The sequence below is a fragment of the Megascapheus bottae genome, chromosome 7, assembly GCF_031878675.1.
Source record: "Megascapheus bottae isolate mThoBot1 chromosome 7, mThoBot2.hap1, whole genome shotgun sequence".
In the NCBI taxonomy this organism is placed as follows: domain Eukaryota; kingdom Metazoa; phylum Chordata; class Mammalia; order Rodentia; family Geomyidae; genus Megascapheus; species Megascapheus bottae.
In genome coordinates, this window is record NC_143515.1 from 36,813,026 (window position 1) to 36,824,213 (window position 11,188).

The 11,188-nt window shown below is 42.3% G+C and overlaps 1 protein-coding gene across 1 annotated transcript; it reads right to left on the reverse strand.

Moving 5' to 3' along the window:
• Window positions 1-1,010: 1,010 nt before the first annotated feature.
• Window positions 1,011-11,128, reverse strand: Pno1 (partner of NOB1 homolog). The gene is made up of 7 exons (XM_090336776.1): window positions 10,890-11,128; window positions 10,477-10,626; window positions 8,444-8,527; window positions 8,198-8,258; window positions 7,872-7,989; window positions 2,374-2,444; window positions 1,011-1,756 (listed from the first exon to the last, which is right to left on the reverse strand). The coding sequence occupies exons 1-7, from the start codon at window positions 11,091-11,093 to the stop codon at window positions 1,689-1,691; spliced, it is 756 nt and encodes a 251-aa protein (XP_090192902.1). The 5' UTR covers window positions 11,094-11,128; the 3' UTR covers window positions 1,011-1,688.
• Between the last annotated feature and the right edge of the window lie 60 nt (window positions 11,129-11,188).

Sequence of the window (11,188 nt, forward strand, 5' to 3'; positions counted from 1 at the left end):
GGCTGAGATCTGAGGATCAAGGTTCAGAGCCATCCTGGCACAAAAGAACCCGAGACTCATCTCCAGTTAACCTCCAGAAAATGGGAAGTGGCACTGTGGCTCAAGGAGTTAGGGTGGTAGTCTTGAGCTGAAGAGCTCAGGGACAATGTCCAGGCTCAGGGGTAAGGTGGTAGCCTTGAGGTAAAGAGCTCAGGGACAGCACCCAGGCCAAGTTAAAGCTCCCCCCCCCCAAAAAAATTAAAAATGTAGATGAATCCTTAAAATGTCAAGTGAAATAGCTCACTTTAGAATACACTGAAGAAATAAAATGCAGTGTGTTAAAATAAAAAAGAAAAACAGCGGTTACTAAGGGCTAAGGAAGGGGGAAGAGATGGAGAATTAAGTGTCAAGGGGGTAGAGTTCAGTTACAAAATAAACATTTCCAGAGATGAATGGGAGGGATGGCTGCACAATGTGAATGCTGTAACTACAGGGAACTGCCAGCTTTCTGGACACCTCAGGACTTAGAAAAATAGTGCTCAAGCTCACTGACATACTAAGTTTTTCTTCAACAACTCACATTCAGAATGCTCTAGGCTCAACATTTAAGTTTATGGCTAGCTGGACATTTTGCTTCCCTTGGTCATTAACCAGGTAAGATAGGCGAGTTCTTGCTCTGTCAAGACTGCAGAAGACTTCTTTGATCAAATAAGTAATCAATGCTTGCACAATATAAGGATTTTGCACGTTGTAGTGTTTTGTCACTGTACTTAACAGTAATCTAACACTAAGGATTCTGTTCCATGACTATATGATCAGGAAATTCAGGTCTCTTGCATTTGACAAATACGAACTTTCTTCGCTCCCATAGCCACAGAACATTTATGAAAACATTCTTCAGTCCTATTCCCAAGACAAAGTATTAATAAATATGTAAACTGATAGGTCAGGAGCTGAGTTCTTGAGTTTCCACAGATGACAAGGCAGACACAAAAGCATGGTTGTAGTACAGTCATGTTTACCAATTTATACAAAAGTTTTCTATAAATGGGAGTTTTCTCTAAAACTTTTTTGGTTGGTCATGGGGCTTGAACTAGGCCTGGGTGCTGCCCCTGAGCTCTTCAACTCAAGGCTAGCTTTCTATCACTTGAGTCACACTACCACTTCTGGTTTTCTGGTGGTTAATTGGCAATAACGAATCTCATGGACTTTAGTGCCCATGGTTTTGAACCGTGATCCTCAGATCTCAGCCTCCTAAGTAGTTAGGATTGCAGGCATGAGTCACCAGTACCCAGCTCCTAGATAAAACTTCTGTAAGAAGTTTTCTATAAATGGGAACATTTAAAAAACTGCAAATCTGCTACCTGTGATTTAAAGTGAGAAATATTTTAAATTATACTTTATATAACTGCATTAGATTCTGATATCTGTTCTATAAGCTACTGAGTGTGAATTCTCTGAAATCTTCCCTTTCTGTTTATGCTTCTGAGAATGGAGGAAGGAACCCAGGTTAAAACATTCTCCACATGGTTATGTGTCAGCACTTGTCGAGTGTAAGGACATTTTCTGTTTCTTTTTTCTTATTTCGGTGGTCCTGGGGCTTGAACTCAGGGCCTGGTTACTATCCCTGAGATTTTTTGCTCTACCACTTTAGCCATAGCTTCATGGGCCTTTTTCTTTAAAGTCCAAATACAAAGTCTCATGTGAAATCAGAATCGATCTGCTGATCTGCTAGCCACAGCTCGAATATTGCCATAAACCTTTGATGGAGGATTTCCTGTTAAAAGAAAAGGAAAAAAGTAATCTATACATACACTTACACTTACTCAACTATATAGAAATTATACAGAAAAAGGTCTACAATCCTACTAAGAATAGGGACTTTTCAAAGTTAGATTTTGAGTCACGAAAAGAATCTTACAGAGAAATATTTTAAGTTTCTAAGAGGGAAAGGCATTGGATTGTCACAATATTTCAAAAAGAAGTCAGCTCTGGGCACTCAAGAATCTAAGTTTGCTGCTATAGTCCTATAACCTGGATTCATACTCAAACACGACAGCTGCCCAGCGAGCTTTCCTTTTGTGAAACCTAGGCTGTGACGTTCTTGCTGTTCTGGAGAAGCTTTCTGCACACTTCTCTGAGGAAAGCGGCAGAGACTTAAGCAATATAATTTTTTTTTGATAACTGGGATATAAGCAAAAAATGTCTACATTTTCCTCTAGGCCCACATTTGCCAATTTCCAAGGACTTCTGCTGGGTATCTTTAAAATTACCCTAAACTGCTTTGCAAATGTGGCTTAAGTTCCTCAATTCCCCATCCTTTCCAGAGAAAACAGACAGGCAAAGACACACACAATAATAATGATATAATGAAAATAAGTAAACCGCTATTACCTAGGATGAGATTGCAAATGGCAGTTCTTGCCATTTTGATGTTCTGGAAAGATCCAAGGATATGAACTTTCCTGAAAGTGGTAAAACGAGTCAAATTAGTCATAAATTAGCCACAAAGTACATTTCCTTACTAAATCCTGAAATCTGGGCCAAGAGTGTAGCCTTAGTGGTAGAGTGCTTTTGCCTTGCATACACAAAGCTCTGGGTATCACATACTTAGAAAAGTAGAGTACTAGGCTTGAGAAAGCTCAAGGACAGTGCCCAAGCCCCAAGTTCAAGGCCCCAGGACTGCCCCCCCCTCCCCAGCTGAAAAAAAAGTACACCACCACCACCAATATTTAGAAACTTAGATTGGATTACAAAACAGAATTCTATCCTAAAATCACTTCTGAAATGAAAGAAATACATGTGAAGCTCTTCAATTCAGCACAAAGGTAGGAGGTAGGGGGAGAAACACAAAAATCAAGAAATCTGTACACTAGCCCCTATACAACTAGCCACTGAATACCCAGAAATGCAAGCAAAATTGTACATAAATTATAGCCCATTTCAACAACTTGATAAAAAAATTTAAATTTCTTCAGTATTTGGAGGATCATCTTTCTGATAGTACTTTTCCTTACTGAAAGACTCAAATATTATTGGTAGCACTTTTTTTTTAAAACAGAAGATTTCATCAAGGCAATTTACTTTTGTGCAAAAAGAGTGCAATACAGTTGCTCTACCCACAGCTAGGCAGGCACACTGGGCAGAGCAGTTTGCTAGGTTTTGATCCCAGTCCAAACCATCTCTCCTCCTTGTCACAGTCTAACTGGTAACCAAGATGAGAAAGGGGGCTAATCTTTCATTGTTTTTCAAAAGTTTGCAAAGTTTTTTTTTTTCCAGCATAACTGGCTGGGAGTGGGACTGACTGGGAGCTGGCAGTTCAAGTAGGTTGATGGGATCAGTGGGAAGTTACTACTCAAAAAGGACTCTTACTCCTTTTAACTCCACTGATAGAGATTTTTTCTTTCTAACAGCAGTTGCAGCTTTATTTTGACTCCTGTGGTCACAAGCAGTGCAGATTGGTAGAACTTTTAAGTACTGGTGGGGGAAAGGAACCAGGACCTCCCTACCATTTGAATGACACACCCAGCTCTTTTATTTGTATTTTATTTTTGAGATAGCATCACCTAGCTGGCCTCAAACCTACAATCCCCCTGCCTTTGTCTCCTGAGTAGAGGACTGGAGATATATACCAATAGGCCTGGCAGGATTTTGCCTTTTGAAGTCTACCTTACAGTTTCCCTTCTACAATATTTATTGGGCTAAATCTTCTACCTCTTCAAATTCTATTAAAATCCCAATCACTATACTTTAACTAAAGCTAACCTTTCATGGTGACCAGAGTTCTCCATGAACCACATACCACTAACGGGAGTGAGCCAAGGACCTTCTCAACTCCTCACGCCACTCCCAAACCATTTACCATTCTAGAAACATTTAGCTTCAGATTGCTCCCAGAAGAGCACATTACCTACTACACTTCATCTTGCTGGGGTCCTAGCTGCCCCCCAAAATCACCCTGAAAGACTTCAGTTCCATGCTCATTGGCTTTGACTACTACCATCACAATGCCTGATAAGTTCAGTATCTGTGGGATGACAAATCCAATATCTTAAGCCTCTTTGGTCTTTGACATCTTTCACATACACACTAGATCTTATTTTCCATCCTGTTTTCATGTCTATTGTCACATCCTAGTCTTGGTCATTACAAAAACTGCAATTCCACCACAATTTGAATTTCAAACACTCAAGTCTCCTCTACTGTGCCATTCTACTTCATGTTTCCTAATCCATCAACAGCCAAGGCCTTCAATTCCTACAGGACCTCTAACCTGCTTCATGGCTTCTTCTCACTCTCACATCCTGGCTCCCCTCCCCAGCTCATAATCACCCAAAGACCTCCCTTGACTCAGATAAAGTAAAAGTTCCTGTGTTACTACATGGCCCATTATTTCTCAGCCTCCACTGGTTTATTCCAGTGGAGTACAAGAAGCTACAGGCCTCCTAATGGCAGCAGACACAGTCTCAGCTTGGCACACCTCTGCACTCCTCCTTCCCTCTACAAGTCACTTCCTCCAAACATACCCATATGGACTAAACAATTACTCCTTCATGCTGTCTGGCATTCTCATCAGTTTAAATCTTGCTTAGTGATCTACTGTTTCCCTGCCCTTATCACTAAAATGACTATTAAGACAGAAACCCAGAAGGAAGAAGATGATGATAGCACTAAGTTCCAGGAAGGTAGAAAGCAGATGAATAAGCAGGAACTGGCTCTGCAGACCCACAGGGACCTAGGAATTATGCTCCAGGGAAAAGAAGCCATGAATAAGGGATTTTAATAGCAATGGGCAAAGACAAAAAATGGACAAGGATAGTGGAGGAGCTTTTGGAACAAATGCTCCAGGAGAGCTTTATAAAACATCTCATGCACCCAAATGTACAAAACGGAGATTCAGAAGACCCACAGTTCTTTATTGCATTAGTGCACTGGAAACTAAGCAGACCAGATTCACTTCCTTAATAGAAGAAAGAGATGACAGAATTTCACCTGGTTCGGCTATTGGTTCTTATTCAGAGGTAATGCTGGAGAGGAAGAAGCTGATGTGACAGAAAAGTGAAGTGTGTGTAACGGAAGTAAAAGAACCTAGCTGGGGATCCGGGAGGCTGGCCTAGTGGTAGAGTGCTTGCCTAGCATGCACGAAGACCGGGATTTGATTCATCCGTACCACAGACAGAAAAAGCCAGAAGTGGTGCTGTGGCTCAGGTGGTACAGCTCTAGCCTTGAGAAAGCCCAAGGACAGTGTTCAGCCCCTGAGTTCAAGCCCCAGGAATGGAGAGAAAAAAAAAAGAGAGAGAGAGAGAGAGAGAGAGAAAGAATTTAGTTGGGTGCTGGTGGCTCATGCTTATAATCCTAACTAATGAAGAGGCTAAGTTTTATGGATCATTGTTTGAAGCCAGACCAGGTAAGAAAGTCATTCAGACTCTTATCTACAGTTAACAACAATAACAAAAAGATGGAAATAGAGCTGTGGCTCAAGTTATGAGTGCTAACTTTAAGCAAGAAAGCATCTAGCCTCTGAGTTTCAGGCCCTAGGGCTGGCAAAAACCAACAACAACAAAAAAAAAAAGCAAAAAACAACAACAACAAAAAAAAAAACCCTCAATCTTTATGTGCTACTGTTACTGGCTCAAGATAAGTAACCTTTTAAAATTTACTTAAGCAATATGAAATTGGCTCTTCAGGGCAAGGGTGAAGTAAAGGTAGGCAGCATACATAACTGGGGTGTGTGTCTCATTTTGCTAAAAATAAACTAAAATGCAACATGATGGACGATGAAATAGACACAGCAAGAATAAAGGGAATAGCTTTGCTACTAAAAGAATCAAGGTGCCGGAAGCAGTGGCTCAAGCCTGTAATCCTAGCCCCTCAGGAGGCTGAGATCTGAGGATTGCATTGTTAAAGCCAGCCCAGGCACTAAAGTCCAAGAAACTCTTATCTCCAATTAGCCACTAGAAAAACAGGAGAGGCACTGTGGCTCGAGGGGTAGAGTGGTAACCTCAAGCCGAAGAGCTCAGGGATAGCACCCAGTCCCAGAGTTCAAGCCCCATGACCAAAAAAAAAAAAAAGAAAGTAATTGAGCAATAGCTGATGGAAGATATGGATCTGGGAGCAGTGTCAAAGAAACAGAAAAAAATACCTAGTTTTTGATGAGTGGTATTAACGTGTATAACAGTAATTTTTTGTGACAGGTGGTTTCAAGTTATGGATGCTTATATATACTGCACATATAAATTTGAATTATTCACATACTGAACTCTGCATCCTACACATTCACCTTTTCTTCAATGGCAACCTCCTTGGAATCATGTACCTATGAATACTAGAGATCTATTGTGCACAACAGACTCCATGGTAGTCCGTGTTGTGCCTCAAAGTGGTAGGGTGGTAGGGGGCTAGGCTTGAGCTGAGGAGCTTAGGGACAAGGTGCCTAGGCCCAGAGTTCGAACCCCATGAATGACCAAAAAAAGGAAAAAGAATATATACATACATACATACATATATATATATATATATATATAATTTATATCTAACTGGGTGCTAGATACCAGCTGGGTGCTAGTAGCTCACACCTGTAATCCTTACCTACCTCACAGGTTGAGATCTGAGTATCATAGTTCAAAGCTTGACTGGGAAGGAAAGTCCCTGGAAATCTTATCTCCAATAAACTACTCAGTGGCACTATTGCTCAAGTGGTAGAACACCAACCTTGAGAAAAAGGACATAGCTCAGGCCCTGAATTAAGCCCCAGGACCAGCACAAAACAAGGGAGTTTGGCCTAGCGGTTAAAGTGCTTGACTAGCATGTACAAAGACCCGGGTTCGATTCCTCGGTATCCCACATACACAACCAAGCCGGAAGTGGCAGAGACGAGACACAACCAAACCGGAAAAGTGGCAGAGACAAGACTGCGACGGCGACAGAGAGCGAAAGAAGCGAGCTGAGCTGAAGTGAACAGAGCCCAACCGAGTGGTGGCTGGAGCTAGCGGGGCCGGAGCGAGAAGGGGGCGGAGCGAGCAGAGCCAGGAGCAAGCGAGAGCTGGCTGGGCCGGAGCAAGCGGGGCCAGGAGCAGGGCCCGGCCGGAGGGAGCCAGGCGGAAGCAAGCAGGGCCAGAGCGAGAGGGGCCAAAAAAAAAAAAAAGGATTTAGATCTAAATACTATGCCCCTCAGTTCAGAACAAAAGTGAGATAAATTATAATATGCAAATTTATATCTATACATGTAAATGTATAGATTCAAATAAAATTATTTCTGGATTCAGTTATAAGCAGATTCCTTAGCCTCTCAGTTAACTGTGTCATTCGCCAATGTCATAGCATTATATAAGCTCCAGGCCCCAACCTGGCAGAGCTGTTGCAAATATGGCCAGAAGCATCTTCAAGGCAAGAGGAATAATCTCAAATTCAATTCTAGCACTCTCACCCTCACCTTAAACCCATATTATGTTTCTAATGTTCATATACAACATAAACATTTCTTTTATTGCTAAATTAAAAAAAATAATTTTCTTGATAATGAAATCCTCTTTCAAGATACATACTTCCAATAAGTTAATAGGAATAGTAAACATAAAGAAACAATTGAGCAGGGAGCCAGTGGCTCACACCTGTAATCCTAGTTATTCAGGAGGCTGAGATCTGAGGATCACAGTTCAGAGCCAACCTGGGCAATAAAGACTGTGAGACTCCCATTTCCAATTACCACCAGAGCTGTGTCTCAAGTGGCCTTGGGTTGAAGAGCTCAGGGATAGTGCCCAGGCCCAGAGTTCAAGCCCCACAACCAATAGAAAAAAGAAACAATTGTTAAGGTTTGTTTTTTTTTTTTTTTTTAAACTAACCAGAGATCAACCATAAATACAACATTAATTTTCTCAGGGTTACACACTTACACATCAGCCAAAACTATCCGCGTCCGTGTCACATTCTCTATGGTGAATTTGGTTTTTCCTCCTTTGCCAGCAATTCTTCCTATTGCCCTTGACAAATGGTCTCCTTTGAGGGGCTTAACTAAAAAAGAAAAAGCAAGATGCTGAGGTGGCAAGCTACTCCAGTGTGGACCCATTCCACAGAAAGTTCATCATTACCTAAACTTCCCACACAAAACACACTCAAAAATGCCAATATAACAATATGTATTAGGAAACTGAGTCACAACACAATACAAAGTCAGCAACACAAGAGTATAGTTGTTCACAGAAGACTACTGCATACTCACCATCTGTAATTTCAAAAGTCTCTAGAAAGAGATCATCTAGCCTGATGAGGGCAAGTGCATCCTAAAATACAAAAGCTCTGTGAAGATCTTTGCACTTAAGACATGAGTGACACAGAAAGCACCGCACAACAAAAGATTCACGAACCCTAGTAATATAAGACTCAGTGTTTTGACAAATGGCCAACTCACTGAAATGTCCACATCAAATACTTTTCAATTCTCCACTTGGAATATCACAGTTCTTACCTCCACTTGAAATCCAAGAATAAAGGCCTTCACAAAATCAGCTGCTTTTGTCAGAGCACTAACATCTTTGGTTTCCTTACAAGTCTGCAAAAAGGTAATCACATTTTAAATAGTGGAGGGAAAAAAAGAAAATATTCTAAAATAACAGAGATGACCTTTCCCATTATAACTTCCTTCACTACCACCCTTCTCTAATGGTCTATGTGACATCCCTGCCCCTCTTTTTGTGGGGTGCGGTAAGCAGTCTTTAATTAGCAAACAAAACCCTCCCAGCTCCAAAGCTAAACATTTTTAAAAAAGGACTATCAAGTGACTAAACACACTATATGACCGATAAGACTTCTGGATTAATAGCAGCATTCTCCTGGCACAGCCCAATAGCTGTCTATCCCTTCAGGGCCCAGGCTGGTCTATTTTCTCCTCCTTCAAGGTTCTACTTCCTGGAAGTCCTTCCTCACCTAGTCTTCTGACTTCAGTCATCACTTACACATTAATATCTCCCAAACAAGTAAAAATTCTGGTCCTATTTGCATGCCTGCTAAACGAGGGGAAAGCAGACCTGGTTTGACAGGGAACTTGCCCTCAATTTATTTGATAACTGCAGAGATGTTATTAAATGCCTACCGCTGCTTTATACACCTTAGCTATTATATTACCTTGAATATAATTTTATATATGAAGAAACTGAAGAACTAAAACCTGAAATACTTCCACTCTCCAACCCAGATCCACTACTGAGTTGAGGAGAACATATCTGGCACAACTTTAAAACCATATAGGACTGTGTAATGGGAAAGTACTCTGAACTTTAACATATAAAACCAGATCCTAGTTCCAATGATATATGTGATGCTGAGCATAAAAGGAAAGTTAAGAGTTGAAAATCCCTAAGTGGTCGGTCTCCTTACTTTGGCCAAGACATTCAACCCTCCATTTCCTCACTTCTGTAGAGGAGGATTTCTTATCTACCTAATGGAGCAGTCCTAAAACAAAGGGTGTTGTTGTATATCAAAGTCCCAGTAAGTGGTGGGTACATGGCAGAATCAACTGATGCTGAGAACCCAAACTGAGATGAGCCTCAGTGGTAATTCTAGCTACTCAGAAGACTGTTATCTGAGAATGGAGGTTCCAAGTCAGACAGGGCAGGAAAGTCCATGCAACTACCACTAAAAAGCCACTAGAGAGGCAAATGAAAGAAAAGAGGTTTTAATGTCACATTCTGTGTTTTTTAAACTGCTCCAGCAGGATGTAGGCCCTCAGGAATCCCTGATGATGCCTTATGAATCCTCACAAAGGCAAACATAACTCTGGTGGTAAATTTTGGCACAGAATTGACAGCCAGAAAAGGAAGTTCAAGATCAATTTAAAATCTTTAACTACTTGACGCCATAGAATGAAAAACAAGAATGTATGTCTATATGTACAAAATAATTTCGAGGGCCAGGAGTTTGGCCTAGTGGTAGAGTGCTTGCCTAGCATGCACGAAGACCTGGGTTTGATTCCTCAGTACCACATACCTAGAAAAAAGCTGGAAGTGGTGCTGAGGCTCGAGTAGTAGAGCTCTAGCCTTGAGAAAGTCCAAGGACAGTGCTCAGGCCCTGAGCTCAAGCCCAGGACTGGCAAAAAAAAAAATAATAATTTCTTTTTTTTTCCTCAAAGTAACACATTTTCTCCTCACAAGAACACTGAAAATATGCAGAACCTGTACTGCACTGAGTATCCTTTACCTATTTCTGTGTGTACCTGTCTCTCTCTACCTACCTTTCTTCAGTTCAGCACAGAACATTACCGAATTACACCAACATGGCTAACATGGTTAATCTTGGGATCAACTCAGGAAGCTTAGTTAAGACTTGTACTGAATGAATACTGTGAAGGTATTTGGTAAGTTCCAACTCACACTGTGTTTATTAAAAAAAGAAAAAAGATAAAAAGCCATTTAACAGAATAGTCCTATTAACGAAAACCTCATTTCGCCCTCTCATCGCTGTAGGAGAGAGAACAGTATATTCGGAAATGGCTGACATTCTTACTCTGATTTCTACGTTTCGTGATTTCAAGTTAAAGCGTATCTGAAGCCCCAAATGTTCTACGATAGGAGTAAATATCTTCATCCAGTTTTCTTTCAAGGGTGTGTATCTGTTAGCTGGGACTGCAATTTTCCGCGTCTCTTCTTTCCCACTCTGCAATAAACAAACCAACAATAAAAGGGATGTCTGGAGTTGTAAAATGACTGCCGAGCCACCGAACCTACTTCCCCTTCACACACCCAGTCAAGACTTCAGACCCACTTTCCCTAAGAAGAAGTCACGGCGAGAGAGCGCCGGCCCCGCCCCCCAGGCCCCCCCCCCCCCCGCCCCGGCCCGGCGCCAGCATCCCGGGGAGACCCAGCCTGCCCCGGCCCGGCCCGGCGTCACTCCGGTTCCCAGGGCCTTCCCACCGATACCAGGAATCCGTCCCCGGCGAGAGGAGGGAAGACAGGCCTCTTGGCCGGCCGGGCCTCTTCCGTGTCCATGCGGCCCGCGCCTTCGTCTTTGCCCGCGGAGGACAGCTGCTCAGCCTGTCTCTTCTTCGCTCGCCGACCACCCTTGCGAGTGACCTGGGTAAACCCGTCCTGGGCACCGACACTCTGGATCTCCATCTCCGCCATCTCCACCACCGGCAAACACTAGAGCAGGAACACGTGCGCGGCCGCACTGCGCAGGCGCACCGCGCAGCAGCCGGCCTCCGCCCAATCAGCCTCAG